The sequence below is a fragment of the Monodon monoceros genome, unplaced genomic scaffold, assembly GCF_005190385.1.
Source record: "Monodon monoceros isolate NGI ecotype Baffin Bay Population unplaced genomic scaffold, NGI_Narwhal_1 Super_Scaffold_21, whole genome shotgun sequence".
Classification (NCBI taxonomy): domain Eukaryota; kingdom Metazoa; phylum Chordata; class Mammalia; order Artiodactyla; family Monodontidae; genus Monodon; species Monodon monoceros.
This window is the reverse complement of record NW_021703778.1, coordinates 136,420,270-136,442,017: the sequence shown is the minus strand read 5'-3', so window position 1 is coordinate 136,442,017 and position 21,748 is coordinate 136,420,270. Positions and strand designations below refer to the sequence as shown.

Sequence of the window (21,748 nt, the reverse complement as noted above, 5' to 3'; positions counted from 1 at the left end):
ACTCTTCCTCTTTCCACAGCTAGCCCTGAAAGCCAAATCTGTCCCACAGTCTCTCTGCCTCTCTCCTTTCTCTCTGGGACTTTCTCTCTCACAGTAGCTGTGAAGCCCACAAGCCAAGAGCTCTCCTTCCCAGCCCATAATCTACAGCTGTTCATGATACCACCTGCTCCCTGCCACTTCATCCTCTCATCTGCATTGTCATAAATGGAGTAGGAGCCGTGTTGTTTTTTTCTCATGCCCCACTTGTACTCTGTACATAGCAAATATTCCATAAATGCTGTTGACCGATTTTGATGACACCCGGTCTGCAGTGACCTGCAGATGAACACATGGTTTTTCTGTCTATCATTTACTGCAGTAGTTTTCATTAGAATCATCCGGGGAGCTTTAAAAACATCCTAATGCCCTGCTAACCAACTACCTGCCTCTACCTTCCCTACTCTGGGACCAGTGAAATCAGAATCTCTGGAGAGTGGGCTTGGGTATCTGGGTATTCTGATTTCATTGGTCTGAGGTTGGCATGGAGTTGAGAACAACTGATTTACATCATCTTCAATGTCAACAGAGGATGTATCAGGGGCTTATTACTAAGGGCCAGGCACTCTTTCAAGCTCTTACATGCATTATCTAGTTGAATCCTCACACTAGCACTGAAAAGATGGTACTGTCAACATCTGAGTTTCATAGAAGAGGAAGTTAAGGTTTAGAGAAATTCAGCACTGGACCAATGTTACAGAGCTATTAAGCACCAGGATGGGGGTATTTAGCCTGAATCCAGCTCTAGCTCTTAATTGTGACCACACGATTTGCTTCAGCCCGGAATTTTAAGGGACAGGTTAAGCATTTTCTTGAAAACTCATTTATCCAGGAATCTTAATATGGGTTCATACTTTACCCAAGGATCTAGGAAAAGAAATGTTAGAGACCATGGGGTGGGCATAGTATCTATTTCTACAGAGCTATAGAGAGGCATATCTCTAGGCCTGCATCTACCAGAAATTACCACCAGATGGCAGCAGACACTGTATATTTAAAACCTCAACGCTTAAAAAAGCACAAATGAGAGAAATGTCAGAACTAGGTAAGTTGGGTCACAACTAGATAAGCAAATAACTGGTAGTCTGAAAGGATCATGTTTACTTGATTCTTTACCTAGAAGCTCTCAAAGGAATTCTGCTCACATTATGGAAAAGTTAGGCAGACCCCTGGTTGCTGGATTAACTGTAGGTGGGAAGGTGAAAAGAGTTTGGTTTTTCGATAATTTACCCTCCTGGTAGGTCCAGCTGAGTGACTTCTGACTGTGTCCTTCATTGGGGTTTATCCTGCTCTGTATTCTGGATCTCTCTTCTGTGGAAACCTTAGTCCTGCTGTATAATTCCATTTAAAAAGATTTATTAATTGCCTACTGAATGTCTAGCATACAGCAGTCAGGATGCTATATGAACTATATAAGGTGAAAAGAATTGGGGAAAAGCTAGTGGGGGGAAAAAATGAAAATATGGGAAACAATTCGATTTATGTGAAAATGAGACAGGTGAAGTTTCTCTTGCTTTTAGTAAGCTCTCTGATAATAGAATAATGTAGAATAGTTATTTGACTGAATTGGGAAAATACAATTTCAAGGCTGGAAGAGGTCTTAGAGTTAAGTTAGTGCAGTGGCTCCCAAAGTAGGGTCCCGACTCGCAGCATGGGCATCACCTGCGAGCTTGTTAGGGGTGCACATTCCCCGGTGCCACCCAGCCTTCCTGAAGCTGAGGCTCTGGGGGAGGGGTTGCTCCACCTGTGTCCTAACAAGCCCTCCAGGTGACTGTCATAGCTCAAGTCTAGACACTGAATGATTTAATCAGGACTACAGAGCAAACGTACCTCTGAAGAAGGCTCACACCTAGGCTGGTTGGGCTCGTTTCAGCCCCTGTTTGCCACTGGCTGCAGCTATGACACACGGCAGTGGGTTCAGGATTAATAAAAGTAAGTGTCCCCTCAGACTGAGGCCTGGCTGCTGGGAGTTTGGGGGACTTGAATTTGTACCAGCTGATAACTCGGGTGATTTTTTTTTTTTTTGCAATGGGGCACATTTTGGGTCTTGGTTGGATGCGCACATGTTGAGATGATATAAAGGGGCTCTGAGGATTGGGTCGGTGGTTTATTTTGTATTTGAGGCCCGTTCCAATGTTGAAACTGAGAATGGAAGACCATAAGAGTGACTCAAAGGGGGCTTCAAGGGCTAAAGTGGACAAACAGGCTGGGCAGGGTATGGGGGTGGAGGGAAGGGTGGGATTTGGGCAAGGTACGCTTTTTTTTTTTTTGCGGTACGCAGGCCTCTCACTGTCGTGGCCTCTCCCGTTGCGGAGCACAGGCTCCGGACCTGCAGGCCCAGCGGCCATGGCTCACAGGCCCAGCCGCTCCGCGGCATGTGGGATATTCCCGGACCGGGGCACAAACCCGTGTCTCTTGCATCGGCAGGTGGACTCTCAACCACTGCGCCACCAGGGAAGCCCAAAGTAGGCTTTTGAGTGCTTTCCACCCAACTTCACTCCAAAGGCAGGAGAGTGTTTTGTCTTAAGGCAATCTGGTGTTCTGGGGTAACTATGGGTGATTATCAAACAAAAGTTCAGGGACCGCCTCAGCCTCAGATGGGCTGAACACCTTGGGCTCGAAATATGCCTGGAACAGCCGCATCATGATGGCACAGTGGTGAGCAAGTGAAACCATTAGACCAGCCCTTCTCAAACTTTATGCATATTTGAATCACCTAGGGATCTTGTTCAAATGCAGATTCTTATTCAGCAGCGGGCCTGGGATGAAGTCTGAGAATTTGCGTTTGTAACAGGTTTCCAGGTGGTGCTGATACTGCTGGTCCGGGGACCACACTTTGAGAGGCTAGGAGCGTTGCACTGAGCATCCCCTCCCCCCCCTCACCCCCATACCTATGTTAAATTGGAAATGGAATTCTGCTTCCAAGCCCTGTTGGTTTAACGGTATTTACCCCAGATTTTCAACACATTCTCACTTTCATATTCTCCCATAAGTACACTCACATCTGTCAGGCTTGGTTTGGAAAATGTGGACACGGCACACGTAGGGCAGGAGTGTGGCAGAGTGTTTAAGAACATGGGCTAGGGAGACATATTCTCTGGGTTCAAATCCAGATGGCCTACTGGGTCAGCCGATAGCAAAGAGGAAGGCTCCTGTCCTTCCAGGTTGCCATTAGTGAACCCCAGGTGTACTTGGCCTCCCTGCCTGGTCCTTATGTCTCTCTCTTCAGCCCTTGCGGGGGCAGGGGGCAGGGAGAAGGGGAGGAGAAGGGTTTCAGAATCCAGGACAGGTGAAGACGTGTGGTGTGCAGCCCTGGCTGAGTGAGGGGTACAGCTGATGGCCTTCCTGCTTCCCAATTTTCATGGTCACCAGTGACAGCTGGGCTGCTGTGGTTCCTCAGTGACAGACACCATTCTGTGCTTGGCCGCCAGCAGACGGCCCCTGATCCAGCAGTGCTTGTGTGCAGAGAACTCAGGGGTTTATCCTGCTGAGAAGCCAGGCTCCTGACACCAGGAGATTCTCATTCCTCCCTGGTACTGCTGCTAACTGCCACTTTTGCAAATGTTGCTTTTGAGATACGTCCATCGTGGAGTTTGGCCTGAGAGGCCACAATCACAGCAGGGTTTTACCCACGTTGCTCCTGGAGGCCAGGGCCCACGAGAGAAAGAGACAAGGTGTCTTAGTACCGGGACTGGTTCCAGTCTAGGTGGTCGGCTGAGGGGTGGGAGGATGCCTGGTTCAACGCCGTGACCTGGGAAACGCCCCTCTCCCACTCTGGCATTCCTTAGCTGGCCAGTACCCAGGCTTGCGGCAGTATCCCCACCCCAGCTTCCTGCTCTCCCTCGTGACACACTCTAAAGAAACTGGCCTGCAATCACATCATTTAAAAGTCGGCTCTCAGACTCTCTGTAGTCAAGCCAAAGATCTGAGCTCTAGAAATCCCTTTCAGAGAGACTCTCCGTAATGCACTTAGGAGGGGCAAGAGTCACACAGGCTGGGTTGGCAGGACCTAAATAGATCTGGTTTACAGACCAGGCCTTATTGCCTCCCCATTGTGAGCTGAGTGGGTAACAGGCCGAGTCACCCTGTACAAAAACCCCTCACTTCATTGCCTAACCGACTGTTTGGAATTCTACCCAACAGATGAAGCAGAGTTCTGAAGGCTCTTTGTCTTCAAAAGACTCCACTCAAAGTCCAAGTATCAGTTTGTTTCAGGGGCTTGGGGAGAGAGCTAATGCTTAATAGCAGCTGCCAGGTGCCGTGTTTGCACGTGAACTTCATTATAACCTGCCTTCAGCAGATGCTTGGCTGGTTCGTGCAGTGCTGCAAGCGTGTGTCAGGCGAGGCTGGCGGGGCTGCAGTGATGCCTGAGGTGACCAGGAGTGGCGAAGTGGAGGGAACCAGGTCGAGTGATTTTGTCCAGGGCTGGCTTTGAGGGTAGAAATAACGAGCTCCTATCAGTTTATCTTTCCGAACACATGTGCTTCTTGAAGTTGTTTTTGTTAACTCTGAGCCATAGTTAGCTCAGGACAAAGATGAGGGGCACTGCTCCTTGATTTGTTCATGCGAGAAAATCTAATTATTCACAGCAAGATGGAACCCTATAGCCAGATTCAGAGACTTATTTCTTTTTTTGTGGCTCAGGGATTAATCAATTGGTTTTGAGGTTGCTGCTCTTCCTTGTTAGTAATTCTGACCAGATGAGTAATTTTGAATTAGTATAGATCTTCCTTAGCCATGTGACCTCAGCAACATTTGTTCGAATATAACTGAGGAGGCTAGATTATCCTCCTTGAGGCTGGCAATGGAAATGTTGGGACAATGCTTCTAAATTAAATTTGTCACTAAGACTTATTGGTAGAGTTGTAGAACCATGGGAATCAACTTGGGTAATGGTTATTTTCCACCACATCCTCCTAACATTAGGAACAATGTTTCAACCACCAAAGACTCTGAGGGTCATGATTCTTAAACTTTAATGTGCATACGAATCACCTGGAGATCTTCTTCAAATGCATTTTCAGATTCAGTAGGCTGGGGACAGAGCCTAGATTCTGCATTTCTAATAAGGTCCCTGGCAATGCTGCTGGTTGGTGGACCAGACTCTGAGTGGTAAGGTTCTAGAACCGTGGTTCTCAAAGTATGGTATACAGACCAGCAACAGCATCACTGGGAAACCTGTCAGAAATGTAAGTATTAATAGTTAGGCACCATCCCAGACGTGTAGAATCAGCAACACTGCAGGTGGGGCCCAGTGACTGGATTTTAACAAGCCCTACAGGTGATTCTGATCCCCGCTCAAGCTTGAGAACCACTGTTCCACAAAATGAATTATTCATACGCATCATCCTTCAGTGGAATGCATTCCAATACCCAACAGTCCTTTACTGCTGAGAGGTCTCCCTTAGGTCTAGCCTCAAATTGTTTTGCTTAATTATTCCGGTTCTTTTAGGCATTCTTGAGGTCATTTTTAAAGGTCCTAATCATAGAATTTTAGTCCTATAAGGAGCTTTAAGATGTGTTCTGATTTCTTTTCCCCATGCTTTACCCTCCCCCATGAACCTTGTCCACCTCTGGGCTTTCAGAGTAGCTGGTGGAAAGCATTAAAGTGAAAGTTAAATTGAAGAAATATCTATAACCCATTTGTTGTTATATTCTATCGGTGCTCATCACTTTCTTCTGTGTCAGAGGTTTGGGTCAATTTGGAGTTTAAAGATATTTTTTCCTCTGCCTTAGAGTCTCAACTCCTATACTAGTATTATTAAATTTTTCTAAGGACAGAGCAGTGGGAAAGAATAAACTGCTTTTATGCAGTTTTATTGGATTCAAAATTAAATAGAGGCCAGGGAGGCTGTTCTGGGGGCAATTAACGCACAGAAGCAAACAATTGTGGTGGATTGCTGTAGAACTGGGGAGAACTGCGTGGGCACAAGGGGCACAGAGAGCATTTTTAGAAGGCAAGGGAAACAGAAAGAGATTTCAGAATCAGGCAATAATCCTTGCTGTATTGAATTTTTCAAACTGGATTATATTAATAAAATATGATTATGGAGGAAAAGGGTGTAAGCTCTTTTTTCAGGCTGTGAGTCCCTGATGGATGGGGACACCCCAATGACTGTGTGATTGAATGAGGGTAGGCAACTCCAGCCCGAAGAGCAGTCTCCCTCTATTGCTGGAACGATTTCTGGTGGAGGGGCAGTCAAGCATGAGCTGCACTGAAGCCCTGTACCTTAGCTCAAAGGAGCCAAATCACCTTTCCAATCTGGGCATCTGTGGGCATCCTTTTCTAGTCGTGTGTCTCGGTATTGATGTGAGAGGTCTCCTCTATTCTCCAGTTCCTGAGAGTAGTTCCTGAGAGCTAAAACACCCATCAGCCAGCGAGGGGAAACTGGAGGCTTTTAAGAGCCTTGAGTCTGGTGCTAGATTTTCCAAGTTCTCCACTGCCTGTGCCTGCCCAACATCTGACTTTGATGTTCCACAGACATTGATACAGCGGTTCTTGCAAATGCACACAGAAATCCTAAAGAGAATTTTATTTATTATGATTTTTTATTTTTTAGTATAGAGGTATCAAATTGAGCAAAAAGACATATCTCCAGATAATTGTGAAAGAAATCTAGACAAATGCATAACTACAAAGAACAATTACCAGGAAACTCACAGTGGGAATAAGCATGGTCTAATGTTCGCTCCAAAGGACTTAAGATGTACGAATTTGGACAGACTGAACAACCTGCTGATTTTGACCTAAATAAATGACCCAGGATGTATGGTACCAAAAGCTCTGTCAAAGAAATTGGGCCATAACCATCAGTTGCTTAACCACTTCCCCTCTAGCCCATGAACTTGTAACATTAGAAACTTTTTTGTAGTGGAGTGTGGGATGCAAGGAAAAAAAGATAAAGCGGCATTTTCAGCCAAGCAGAGCATGTGCTAACTGAGGGTTCCGGTCCATTGCCTTACATTATTGTCTGGTCAGGTTCTCCAACTTGAAGAAATATTTCTGACAGAATGAGCATATTTCAGGAATCTTGGAGAATTTAGAGTTAACCCCAGTTATTCAGGGGTTGACCCTCACTTTGGGAAAGCATCCAGGATCCTGGATTTTCTTCCTTCTAACGCTTAATCCATCTTCTTCCTACTCCTTGATCCCCATCTCCTATCTCTTTTTGTACCTTTCCACAGCTTGTTAGGCAATTCAAATAAAGAGCAGGCAAAGAATATAACATGAAAAAAAATAATGGGTGAAACTAAAATTTATGAAATTGACTCAGTAATCCTGGATCTGGAATTGGTATGGGTAGGAAGAAATTGGAACTCTTGGCCAAATATGGTGTTTTGGTTAGTGATAGTCGTCAATCAATAAATGAATGGTTATTTGCCTGTCAACACCTTGAATCCTACAATGATCTAGTTTTCTGTAATTAAAAATATTTTTAAGATATTCAAAATATTTTGGTTGTCATTTAGGTAGACAATAAATTTGCCCCAAGTGATCAGAGGAGGTAATATCTGTACCGTGAGTCCCCATATGCCTAGCCAAATGGATCATTCTTCCTGCCCCGCCCCCCCCCAAAAAAAACTCTTAATGAATCAAGGTAAGAAAAATGTACCTGTCCTGCGGTGTCATACAGTCCGAGCAAGTGTTGCTTGCCTCCCACTGTCACAGTAACTAGGGGAGAAGAGAAAAGAGGAGAGTCTGTAAATGCAAGCTTCAATCAGGAGTCTTCACGTTTCTCTATGCCAGCATCTCCTTGGGCAGCAAGGACAAGCATATGCCTCACCCGTGTATATTTGAAACCAAGCTGACAGCATGCTTGCCAAATGAAAGGCAACCTTGGGCTGCAGTGAGAGCAGATGGGCTGAGCCAAGTCCAAATGTCTCAACCGAGGTGAATACTGTTGGTGCCACTAGGCCGGCTGTTCATTGATCCTGATTAGGCCCTGTAATATCAAGCTCCTGAAGGGAAAGGATGCTGGACTCTTTCTTGGTTAGTTTATTTTCTTCTTTCATTTGGTTTGAGCCGCCTTTCGGGATATAGACTCGTGTAAACAACCTTTCTGTTAGAAATCTCTCGGCTTTTATTTGTCATCAAAATGTTCAAAGACCCTGAAAACAAAGGATATTAACCCACCTGCCTATGTTATAGTCTATAAGGCAAAGCTAATAATGAAATGCGAAGGGCTTAACATTTATTTCAAAAAGTGTTTTTATTAAATATCTCTGTGCTTTAGCTCAACTGATTCATTACAGTTTGAACCTTAGTTGCAGAAGGAGGTGTGGTATATGGGTTTCATCTCACATAACTGAAGGGCATATATAGAGTGCAAAGTAGAGAGTTTGATTTACTCAGCAGGCTTATTGCCTTACCAAGCAACGATGTCCAAAAGTGGGAGGTAATAGAGGGATACCAGCTGCTCTTTACATGGCTGGAAATGAAATAAAGTCTCAACTTGAAACTAAACTGAGATTGAACAAATCGAAGGCAAGAGTAATATGATTCTCCTGGTGAATGGAAAGAGCAGATTTAAATTTCCACAGAAATTTAATCTCTTTTTGGAAAAAGAAAGTAAAATATGAAGGAGAATGTGATTTTTCCTAGTTGATTAAAAAATGTACAAATGCAGGGATTCACATTCACTATCTTATAATAACCTATAATGAAATATAATCAGAAAAAATAACTGAATCACTATACTGTTCCCCTAAAACTAACACGTTATTGTGAGTCAACCATATTTCAATACAAATGTGCAAGTCCAACATAAAAATGATTTTTGATTTCCCCTACCATTAGCTGTGCAGGAAACGAAAGATAAATGGAATAGCAACCTTTTATAACCATATCTCTAAAATATGCCAGCCAAATTCTCTAGTCTGCAGCTCGGGGCTTTGGTACTGATCTGACTTTTATTTGTTTTCAGGTTCAGGGCCTACATGTATGCAAGTGCTTCTTAATGGCTCTTTCTTTGAAAAGCACTTGTTTAAAAGCACTGCCTTCCCAGACACTGGGAACAAGTTTTCTAATCTACTCAGATCAACATGTATTCAGCTTGATAACATGGCAGCAGCTGCACAGATGAGCTTTTACATGTGTGTTTTTAAGGGGTGAACCCGGCTCCATCCAACGCTAGTGACAACACCGAAGAGGGGCGTCTAAACATTTTTCCTTCCTTTCATAAGCCAGGCTAGCAATGGAAATGAAGGTGAGATGGCGCAGCCCCGATCTCTTCGTCCTGTTATAATTTCCTCTTCCTGCACACTTGGAGCCCAGTCAGATGTTCCTGAAGTCTGCCTAAATTGTTTCTTAAATGGCTAATTCACCACCTAGACATGGATCAGGAATGAGGGGAAGAAAGCCAGCCATTACAACATGGAATTTCCTGCCTCTAGTCAGCCCAGTACTTACAGGTTAGGGGCAGCGGTTCCGGAGACCCCCTTGGATGGTCTCCCGACTTAGAGGCCCAGGGCCATCTGTGGAGCGAGTACTAGAAGCTGACTCACCCTCACGGCCCCACTGGGCACTGCAGAATTTCCAAAGCGATGGCTCTGACCTTTGTCACTGGAGCCCTGAAGCTCTTGTTTGAGTTTTCTCAGAGAACAAACATTCCTTCCAGCCTGCTTTTCCTCAGGCCTCGCCCTCTTCTCCCTTGGCAGCTCTGACTGCAGAGAATTGTTCCAGGCCTGAGGCGAGTGCCAGCCCGGGAAAGGTGGCCGTCGGGCTGAGAGTCTGAGCCCAGCCTTCCCTTACCTCTGTCCTTCCCTTCCTCAAGAGTTTCTTGGGTTCTGGGACTGCCCTCAGTGTTGGGAGCGTAAAGGCCAGATACAGCTCGTCCTGTCACGGAGCGTGGAGAGGAGGGTACAAGGCAGTGCAGTGAGCACTTTGCTGGTGGCAGTGCGGATGGGTGGGGGAGCATGCAGAAGGGGCACCACTGCACGTGCACACGCGCCCTGCTGGAGTGTGGTCAGAGAAGGCTTTCTGGAGGACATGTCCGAGCTGCGTCCCGAGGATGGCCAAGAATTACCCAGGGTGCACTGGGGGAGATGGGGCATGTAGGCTTAGGCCCAACCCGACTCACTAATACAGCCTTTATTCTGAAGGCTTTGTTAAACTATGAAAGTCCTGAATTATTCTTGTTCCCAAAGAAAGCGAAAGAGAAGGAACTAAAATAATTTACTTGCGTTAAGGCAAAATGGTGAGAGGAGGGAGGATGAGGTTTTTGGGGTGGAAGCCAGGTCAGCTTTCAGCTTTGCTGCCTACTCTGTTGGACCAGCCCTGCTGGAGGAATCCTGAGGGAACAGGGCAGTGCCCTCATGCCCCCATCTCTGGAAATCTCTTTTATTCTCTCTTCTCTGCCCTTTGATTCTCCCATTTTATCAGAAGGAAGATAAATGGATCACACAGTTGATGACTGAGAACATCAAGGGACAGACAGCCAGAGACAGATCCAAGCATCACTCACATATTGTGGAATATGCAAATGACTTTGTGAGTCCTTATCTTGGGCTAGCAATGGATGCCTTATCGCTTGCCAACCTGGGCTCTTTGAGGCTTCTCAGTTTGGAAATGAATTAGGTCAGCATAGAAGGAAGGTATGCTCTAAAAATGATCATAGGAAATGTAGAGACGTTGAGAGAGCGGGATATTTTAAGTCAGATGGTTCTGTGTTTGAATCCCATCTTTGCTATTCACTGTATGAATGACCTTGGGAAAGTCACCTAACACCTCTGAGCCCCACTTTCCCTACTTGTTAAAAATGGGGGGAACATCACCCATCAAAGAGAATACTTGTGAGGAGAACGTTAAATGAGAAAATGCCTGGCACACAGCCTGGCCCACAGTAGGTGCTGAGAAGTTGTTATTTCCCCTCCTTCAACAAATGCTTATTGGACCTCTTCTAAGACCAGGGACAGTCTGTCTTGCTCTCCCCTGTATACCCAGTGCATGTGAAACGGCACAACAAAGTTATAATATTTGTGAATTACCAGTCACTTTCTACGCTAAATGGTAGCTATTTAGATCAATGTCTTGTGTCTCTGAATGGACAAGTAGGCCCTTGAGGACACAATCTCCATACCCCATACCCCACACAGTACACAACACAGTTCTTGGCATACGTAGTAGTTGCTGAATCCACAGAACAGAAATGAAGCCCCAGGGGCAACTCAGGCAGAAGGAGGTCCTTCGAAATGTGCAGAGCTTCAGCTTGAAGCATCCTGGCAAGACGCTAACTGCTGGGAAGTACCTGCAGCCAGCAAACCTGCCCCGCAGACAGTGGTCAGGCTAAAATCCCAGATCACCTACTATTCTCCAAGCTGTTAGAGTGTTTTGTTTTGAGCTTAGAGAGGTTTTAAAGAGAGTGGGTCAAATGACCTGCTAATGGCTCAGATGGTTCTCTCAATAAAGCGTGAAAAGTTGTCAGTGGCTTGTTAAGTATGTAAACCGAAGGCCTTCCTCTCCAAATCCATTTAGCTCTTGGCTTCCTTGTGTTTGTTCTTGGTGCAGATTGGATGGTTAATTTTATGAGTTGGAGTGAGGTGCTAATGAAGTAGAAGTCGTGGGTTTGCTCTCCTGAGAGTCAGTTGCTTTCACCCAGAGAGAAAGTGTCCCGGCAGGACGTGAGCCTGCCCCCGCCCCACCCCCCTCAGCATTTCAGTCACCTCATGAAACTGCATGTCGTTTGCAAACCTGGATGAGGAAGTGTTGGTCATTCCCTGTAAGCCAGCTCAGACCGTAAGTCCAGCCCATTAGCAGCACTAGGAACCTGGTTCACAGCCCCCTGCCTAGTTGGTCATCTCATCCGCCAAGAGCAATCTTTTGGAGCCGATGTGATGAATATCTGATGAATCCTGAGAACTGGCATGGCGGAAATGCCCAGTGCCCCTCCGTTCCCAGCACATAGCCAGCTGTCTGCATCACTCATGTCAAATGTACTGTATTTGGCAGGTAGGATGAGGCATACCTGACTATGTCTCATCCTAAATGTACTAGGATGGTACTAAAGGTACTAATAGTACCTTTAGTACCATCCTAGGCACTATTTTGGAGGAAGAAACACTAGATTTATAGACATAGCAAGAAGTACAATTTTAGTTAAGTTAAAAACATGGCCCCATGCAAATATAGAATGATGTTATGTCAAAGATTTATTAACTCATTAATGAGAGAATCAGTAAGATGATAAATCTTGTTCAAAGAGCATTTTGAAGAACTGGACATTTATAGGTACTTCAAAAGCAAAATGTTAGAATAAGATGGCTAAGTTCAATGGAAAACTGGTTGTTGTCCTATGGAAAAGATAAGCTTTGGTGTTCTCCTTTCTACTAAACAGGAATTATTTGCATCTTGACCCAACAAGATTTACAAGTTAACATGTAACTTCAGAGAATCTAAGCTTTCAGTTAATAGCAGAATCAGACAAAGGCAAGTTACCCTAGATTACTAAGCCTCGGGGGAAGGGTGTTGAACACTGCCTTAGCATGGACAGTTGCATGTTCCCGGCCTTATATCCAAGTTCCAGATAATTTTTCTTCACGTCCGAATTCAAGTCCATACTTAGCTATCTACTCATTTGGTGAGATGTTGGGTAGGTCAGTAGGTTTCTCCCTCACCTGGAAGATAAACACATTGTCTTTACCCTAAAGGGGTATAAAAACTCTTTATTAGCTGTTCCAGAGTCAGGGGTAATCACCACTACAGTTTGTCTATGTCTGGGGTGCTGCAAAAAAAGGAGAGTTTAAATGAAAAATCTCAATTCTGACCCTCGTCATGCTTGCTGAGTATCTTCAGCAGTGTTCGCTGACCTTTTCCCTCTCTGAACTGACTCTCATCCCCGGCTCCTCCTCCTTTCTAGAAGATCCCATCTGGGACTGTGACTCATCTAGCACCAGGGTCCGCTCTTAGGAGCTGCTTGTGCGTGTTGTGACGTGGGTTAAGCCTCACAAATGTGCATGTTCATTTTATAAGGAAGCAACTCAGAGGCATCTGGGATGACATTTCCCTCAAATTAAAATAAGCTAGAAAACAGAATGAAACTAGAAATAGATAATACACTTTCATAAATATGAATGGTGGTGAATTCCTTCCTGGTGGGGTTTCATCCTTCCAACTTAACGTGTTCCTGTTAAGGCGGCTTGGAAACCTCATCCATCTACGCTGGCCCCCCTCAGCCAGCTCGTTTCCTTTCTTTGCAGAGAATGCCTCTTGTTTCCTAAGCATCAGCCTGTGTGTGTGTGAAATAAAAGTTGTTCAGGCAAGTCTCTTATTTGAGGTACTGGTGTGAGGTCCTGTTTCCACAGAATAAAGACTGAGGGGAAAACCAAACAGTCTCCCTGAGAATCCATTAGGACACTGAGCTGAGGGTTTTCTTTCGTTAGGTGTGTATATTCGTCCTACAGTAACAAGAGTTCCTTTTGAACAGGGGAACATACCTCTGCCATGCATCTCCATCCCTGGTCATGTTTCTTTTCTCCTTTAGGTATGGCTATTGCAACAGGGGATTTAGTTTGTAGTTGTTTGTTTAGTCTGTAGTGTAACCACCCCAGATTTTAAGGCAGAAGGACTGGCTGGAGGCCTGAACTCACTGTGAACAAACTCTGGGATACTGAGCAAGTTACAGCTTCCCTATGTTCTCAGTTCTTACTGGAAGTTTGAGGAGAAAAGAAGATCATGAATATAAAAATTATGTACAAGAAAGCTAACACAAATACAAGGTGACATCAGTGAGCAAATGGCTTCTTAACAGTACTTTTGGGAACAGAGCTTGCTGGAATGAAGTTGGGTATGGGGGCGGTGTTCAGGAAAGGTCTACCCTTGTCAGTACTTGTTTGATGAGGGAGGAGAGGGAGGAGGAAAAGGAAGGGGGGTGAAAGGCAAGAGGAAGGGGGAGGAGATTGTGCAGTTCCAGGACCTTTGGAACTGGCTGGGGATGAGGCCAAACCAAAGACAGAGCCACGATTCCATGACATTCACATCCTGGGATTTTAGAGTCTTGCTTGGCCTCACCCTTCCTTCCCCAACATTCATTTGGTCTCTACATCCTGCCAATTCTACCTGCTAAGTATCTCTGGATACTCACAGACTCCTCTTTACCATCTGTGTAACTGTCCTCATGCAACCCCCAACCTTGTCAATTACAAAAGTCTCCTAATCAACATTCATTTCTCAGGCTTAACGTAGCTGTGGCTCCCAATCATCTCCGAGATAAAATTCAAATACTTTCCAAGAGTGTACAATGTCTTTGTAATCTGGCCTCTGGTTTACCTTTCCAGATCTCTCCTATTTTTTACCCTCCTACAATCCAAACTTCTTGCCGTCTGTTTTCGTTTCTTTCTTTTTTTTTTTTTTTTGCAGTACACGGGCCTCTCACTGCTGTGGCCTCTCCCGTTGCGGAGCACAGGCTCCGGACGCGCAGGCTCAGCAGCCATGGCTCACGGGCCCAGCCGCTCCGCGGCATGTGGGATCTTCCCGGACCGGGGCACGAACCCGACTCCCCTGCATCTGCAGGCAGACTCTCAACCACTGCGCCACCAGGGAAGCCCTTGCAGTCTGTGATACTCACAATGCCTTTGCTCAAGTTGTTCCCTCTGAAAATCTGGAAAAGAAATTCTGGAATGCTTTCCCCACACCTGTCAGCCTGGAAAACTTCCATAACCTGGAAAAGTCACTTTTGTAACGCCTCCTTGATGTCCTCCAACTACCTTAAGTGTCTTTCCATGCTTACTTGCCCATTGGGCCTTAAAGTGCTGTGTGCTGTTTATCTTCATGTACCAAGATCTAGCACGGGCCTGGCATGTGGCTCCATAAATATTGGTTGAGTGACGGAAAAGTGAATTAAATTCCAACTAAAGCGGAGGTTTTCTCTGAGGCATATATTTCCTCCAGATGAGTCTTTGGCCTTTCCCAAAGGGTCACCATGAGCTTTTCTGGATGGTAGTAGTAGTGGTAGGATGAGTTCATCAGCAGTGGTGTCCTACACTAAAGCTGGCCTGCCTTTTACGAGGGGATGCCATGGAAATGTGGCTCCCCTGGGTGGGATCAGTGTTTGGGGTACTCTGCCACTTTTCCAGGCAACTTTCACCAGCTACAGGGCTGCCAGACTCCATCGGTGGGGCAGGACCACTGGCAAGGTGTCCTGAGGTTCACTGTGGCCATATAAGCCATAGTAGCCAGGCTCCCCGGCATGAACTACAGAGTACAGGGGAGCTGTCTTTTGATTAGGACTTTGGGAAGCAGTGACTGAATTATAAGTGAAGCCTGCACGTTGAGGTGTGTGGTCTGCAAACCAGGGTGTGCTTTTTGCATGATCCTCTGTATAAAGAGATACTTAAAAAAAAAAAAAAAAGCCAGCTCCTTCAGTGACATTCATACATTACTAGAGACTCATAATAATTAAGCTGCCAACCTTACAATGGAGGTATGGTGGAATCAATACCTAATTTAGAGGCAGAAACTTTTATTTTCAGCCTTGACCTTGACTTGGTGAAATCGATGTTTCACGGGAGTCACCAGGGGAAGCTAGTTTTTTTTTTTTTAATTTTAGAATTTTATTTATTTTTTTATACAGCAGGTTCTTATTAGTTATCCATTTTATACACATCACTGTATACATGTCAATCCCAATCTCCCAATTCATCCCACCCCCACCCCCCGCCGCTTTCCCCCCTTGGTGTCCATATGTTTGTTCTCTACATCTGTGCCTCTATTTCTGTCCTGCAAACCGGTTCATCTGTACCATTTTTCTAGGTTCCATATATATGCGTTAATATACAATATTTGTTTTTCTCTTTCTGACTTACTTCACTCTGTATGACAGTCTCTAGATCCATCCACGTCTTTACAAATGACCCAATTTCGTTCCTTTTTATGGCTGAGTAATATTCCATTGTATGTATGTACCACAACTTCTGTATCCATTCGTCTGTCGATGGGCATTTAGGTTGGGGAAGCTAGTTTTAAGTTGGGGAAGCTAATTTAAAAAACACAGAGTCCCTGGTTTCACATCTCACCCCTAGATTCCAAGGAAGTAGGTCTGGGGTGGGGGCCAGAAGTCTGCATTTTTATCAGACTCTCAAGTGAGTGATTCAGATCTGAATTTCAGTTTTCTCATCTTTAAGATGAGAATAATAATAAGCTCGATTACTCTAGAGCATCCTGTCCACTTTAGATGGTTTTGTGAATAACAGATGAGGTAATATAAGGGAAAAAAAGTTAAAATTTATAAAATGCTACACAGATATTATCTGATCCTACCTGACACACAGCAGTCCTTTCCCCTCCTTGTCTAGAAATAGTCGCTAAGGAAATTCAAACACCTAGGTGATGATAAAAGTGGAATGGTGTGGGGGCTTCCGTGGTAGCGCAGTGGTTGAAAGTCTGCCTGCCGATGCAGGGGACACGGGTTCGTGCCCCAGTCTGGGAAGATCCCACATGCCGCGGAGCGGCTGGGCCTGTGAGCCATGGCCGCTGAGCCTGCGCGTCCGGAGCCTGTGCTCCGCAACGGGAGAGGCCACAACAGTGAGAGGCCCGCGTACGGCAAAAAAAAAAAAAAAAGTGGAATAGTGTGTTCCTGTGAAGAGTATTCAATGAATTATTAGGCTCATAAAAGTTCTATCAGGTACCAGCTGTAACTACTTAGAAAATATCCTTTTCACAAGGACAACAAAAACTATAAAGTGTCTAGTAATGGGAAGACCTTTATGAAAAAAGGTCTTCCCATTACTTGCTGAGAAACATAAAAGAAGAAAAATGGGGAAACAGCTCATGGTTTAGGGTGGGAAGCTCTGTATCGTAGATGTTAGATCTTCTCAGTTTAATATGTTTATAGTAATTCCAATAGAATTTTTGAATTGGGAACATGACAGAGTGATTATAGCAGTTATATTCAAAATTTAGTTGGGGAGAATAGCTAATAATTAAAAAAGAATGACAGGATAATTGTGCTAATATATGTTAACATGTATTATAAAGTTATTAAAGCAGTATAGCATCAGCACAAGAATCAATGATCCAGAACAGGAATCTCAGCCACTGAACCTATGCTACATATGTAAGGATTTAGTATATGATAAGTGGCAATGGGGAAAGATGAAGTAGTCAATATATGGCATTTAGATAGTTGGTTACTGTTTGGAAATAAAAAAGACTCTGAAAATATAAAAGCAAATGAAAAAAACCATAAAGAAAATGATTGATATATTGACTAAAAAAGTCACATATGTTCACATATATTGTGAAAAATGGTCAAGAAGGTTATTATCTTTTATGCATAAGGGTGCTTTCTGGTTAACAAGAATAATAATTAAAACAAAAGAAAATATATAAAGAGTATAGAAAATTTACAAGTAAAGGGCCAATGAATATTGGAGTAAAACAAAATCAAATTAAACAAGATGCAATCTTTGGCTTGTCAAATTGGCAAAGATGAAGAGAATGACACCCAGGGCTGGTGAATACATAAAGAGGTGGCATGTATATGCTGCTGGAGGATATGTAAATTGATTCAATTTTTCTGTCAAGTCGTTTGGCAGTACAGATCAAAAGTCTAACCAGGGGTCTCCCTCTGACTCGGCAATCCTGTTTCTGCAATGTATCCTCAGGCAAAATCATACAAGTGCGCAAGAATATACACGTATAAGACTATATATCACCAATGGTTTATAATAGTAACAGTTGGAAACAACCTAAATGTTCAGCAGTTGGGGATTGGCCCTTATCAGTTATGGAACAACCTTACAATGGAAACTTTGAAAGAACAGTGAGGTAAAATATTTAGGATATAATGTCTAGGGAGTAGGAGATAAAATTCTATATTGAATAGGTAAAAATATTTATAGGAAACACTTTTTATTTTTTCCATACTTGATTACCATGAACATGTAAATCAGAAAAAATAAGATATTTGGGTGCTTAAAAATTGTGTTTATTTTGTTGTTCTTATCACTGTTATATGTAGATTGGAGTCAACGTCATCTAAATTGTCTCCCATCACGGAAGTTCTACCATTTCTTCTTGGTTCACTCTCTAATTTTGTCTTAGGCTTATCCAGATTTACTTTAGGTTGTAGGGCCAAGCTTATATTTTTATGAGGAGGAACATGTGATGAATAGGTCTACTGCAGTGGAGGTTTATGAACTGTGTATTGCAGAGCAACTCATCATTTTCAGAGAATTATGATGAACCACTAATGCTCTACCTATATTTGCATTTCGTAGATACCAAGAAAATACTGTGCATTTGAGGATGTTGGAATCTGCCAAATGTATTTGTTGCAAACCAAAAGAAATATATGAGCTGTAAAGACAGCAGCAGTAAATTGGTTCTAAATATAGAACACTGTCTAGGCAGAGTGAAATAAACCAGTCAGTCAAGTGAATATTTAGAGCGTGTGTTTCTGCTCTCAATAACTTCTTCTCCAAAGTATTACAAGATTATTTGGAGAACATTAAGTGATTTTTCTCTGTTTTCTACTTTCGTTTATGGTTGTTGTCCTGGATTATATTTACTCATTTGCCTCTTTGTTATTCAGGATCCTAGAATTTTATGTATTTGTGGTTTTCTCCCTTTATTTATTTCATTTATCTTAGTCTAATATGGGGTTCTTTACAGGTAGCATATTTATTTTCTAGTTCTTAACTGTCAAGAAATATTAATAGTTGCTGGTTAATTATGATCAAAGGAGGATGTGTGACAATTTGAGATAAAACAGTTCTTGGCTCTTTTCTGCAATGAATATCTAAGAGACCGTCTTGTATAACTTTATTAAGTATTTTCTCAGAATTTGCATAGGGTAACATCTACCACTTTTATGTCCTTCTTCACATGTTTTTCCCCAATTGTTTTTCTTCAAACCATCTAAAAAGAAAAGTATAATTTTGGGGATGCTTGTTAGCAATGTAAAGATCATGGCTAGTCGGTCCCATCAAGGAGATGTTCATAGCCAGTAAAGGGATGCCCCAAATGTCAGCTACCATCAGAACCTGTGGTGTGCATTGTCACCCAAAGCTAGAAAGAGGCTTATGAAATGCTTGGCACCTGAGGTCAACTGGGTCAGTGGATTAGCAATGTGAGGCTTTGAATTCTTATTCATGTTTTTGCTTTTCTGTCAGATTTTAGGTGAGGTACCATTAATTTAGTAGAGTTACTGTGCATTTTCAAGTATTTAAAAAATGTAACAAATAAGTGGGGAACCATGTGGTATATGGTCTCATGTGGTTTCACATTCAAGGACACACAACACTAACAGCCCAAAGTCCTCATAAACCATTCTAACCTTAAGTGAAAGATAAAGATACCAAAGGAGGATTCAAATTATAAACCATAGCACTGCCTCTTAAAATCATCTTTTTCTCAGTACTTTTCTCAGCCTACCACAGCCTTGAAGTTTTGCCCCTTCTCTCCGTTCATCACCAGCACACCTTCTGTAAATATCTTGGTCTCTTTCTGCCACACAAGAAAGCCAAGGCTTGATTGGCACTCTCCTTTGGGCTTTGGAGGAGAGGAAATCTGAGTAGCCAAAGGCACTTTCTCTCTTCAGCAAAAGGGGGAAGGGAAGGATAATAAACATTTATAATATCTGTTCTTGTGTCCCTGACACGTTTATAATTCAGGTATTTGTTTTATAAGTCAAGGGGTTGTTTGCCAGACTCTTAGGATAGTAGCACCATGTCTTTCTCCTGGAACCCACAGACACTCAGCAGTTTAAATAACCACATTGTCAAGGACACCATAGGTAGATGGAACTTCAGACTCTGCTAGACCACAAGGTGAAAGGCTCAAGGGTAGAAAGTGGATAGAGAGAAGATGATGGTCCTTCTGAGTCATCACTAACTGGTCAAAAGCAAAAGGAGGTTGTGCCCGTGGAAGCTGTGTGGACACAGGATCAGGACTGCATTGTGGAGGGGTGTGAATACCACAGGCCACTAGCACTGTGGTCTAGAGAATGTGAAGTTAGGCATGCAAGACCTGGTAGGGCAGTGGAGCTGGGGAGGCTTTGCCACTAACTACAGAGAAATTACCATATCAAAGAGGAGAAAAAGAAGTCAAATTTGCTGGGGAGAAAAATGGGGGTGGGAGTGAGAAATAAGATGGAGAGGAAGGAAAGAGGACTTGGGAAAGGGAGTGGGTTATTCTAATTGGCATCAGTCTTCAGAAGCCCAGTGTGGATCCCACCCCAACGCAGGTCCAGGAGCTGGTTCAGTCTAGATACCTAGGCGGTTTGGGCCTAGCTCGGATATCTCCAGGGTTGCCCTAAACTGACCTGGTCACCCAGAGAGCTCTCTGACTTGTGGCTTCTCTGTCCTTCCCTCAGTCTTGACCTTTGACTCTCCATTGGGAAAACCCACACCTATTCTGAAGGATTATTAAACTCCTGATTTGAGCTGGCTGTGTCAGGAAGGGCGTATGGGCCTGGGCTCAGTTCTTGAGTGGCTAGCTGTCAGGGGTGCCTAGGACTGGGTGGAGAGAGGGCTGATAAAGAAACTCTTGTCACTTCTGTCTGGCCTGTTCTTTTCTGGATGGAATGACATGCTACTGAGTCCTGTCTTCCATGATGGCACTGATAATGGGACAAAGGTAGACCAAGGATGTTGCTGAAGACCAAAGTGTTGGCATGGTCAGGAAGGCCACACCAACTCATGTCTCTTACCTTTGCTGTGGCTCTGCTGTCCCTACCTTGTGATGCTTGTGCCTCTCCTCTCCTCCCATTATGAATTTCTAATAAGGGCTGTGATGACTGATTTTATGTGTCAACTTGGCTGGACCATGGAATGCCTAGATATTTAGTCAAATATTATTCTGTGTGGGGGTTGTTTTTGGATAAGATTAACATTTTAATCAGTAAAGCAGATTGTCCTCCATAATGTGGGTGGGCCTCATCTAATCATTTGAAGGCCCGAGTAGAATGAAAAGACCCACCCTCTTCTGAGTCATAGGGAATTCTCCAACAGAGTGCCTTTGGACTCCATCTGTACCACTGGCTCTCCTGGGTCTTAAGCCTACTGGTCCACACTGCAGATATGGAACTCCCAGTCTCTGTACTCACCTGAGCCAGTCCCTTATAATAAATCTTTTTCTCTATATATTCACGTCCTATTTGTTCTGTTTCTCTGGAGAACCCTGACTAATACAAGGGCTCTACATTAGGACTGTACAGTCTGATTTACAAGCTCTCAGCTAGAGGACAAGTGTATAGCATAATTGGCCTACCGTGATGATTCAACAAGTGGATAATAAATAAAAGGATATTTTTCGTGACAGAGTTTGTTAGGTGAGAACTGATACCAGTGCCAGTTGGTGTATAGTGTGGCAGGTGAGGGACACAGGGCATGAGCTATAGAAGCATGAGGTTGATAAATAAAGGTACTGATTTGCAAATGACTTGGTCACCAATGACCCAAAGCATCCCTCTATTAATGATACAGGAGGCATCCTTGGTGAAGTCAAGAAATATAGCTCCAGAATGGAGATAGAAAAGATAGCACACGGAGCAGGTGGCCCTTCATCTGAGTGTGAGATGGGGAGAGAGAAGCGCAGGAGCTGTTTTTATCCCCTGCTGTCATCAAGAAGTGCACGTGAATCATGAGGATGTTCGGTGGAGGATGGGGAGGTGGGGTTGGCTGGTAATGATGGCTCTTGTTAATGTGCAAATTCTGATTCAGTCGATCTGGTGAGGCCTGAGAATTTACATTTCTAATAAGCTTCTAGCTGGTGCCC

General features: G+C 43.9%; 1 protein-coding gene across 1 annotated transcript in view; it reads right to left on the bottom strand.

The window, feature by feature from the left end:
• RHOJ (ras homolog family member J) overlaps positions 1-21,748 on the bottom strand; it is an 80,635-nt gene that overhangs the window by 12,139 nt on the left and 46,748 nt on the right. The window contains exon 2 of the mRNA XM_029239198.1: positions 7,650-7,708. Coding sequence (XP_029095031.1) covers positions 7,650-7,708 — 59 coding nt within the window. The remainder of the gene's footprint in view (positions 1-7,649; positions 7,709-21,748) is intronic.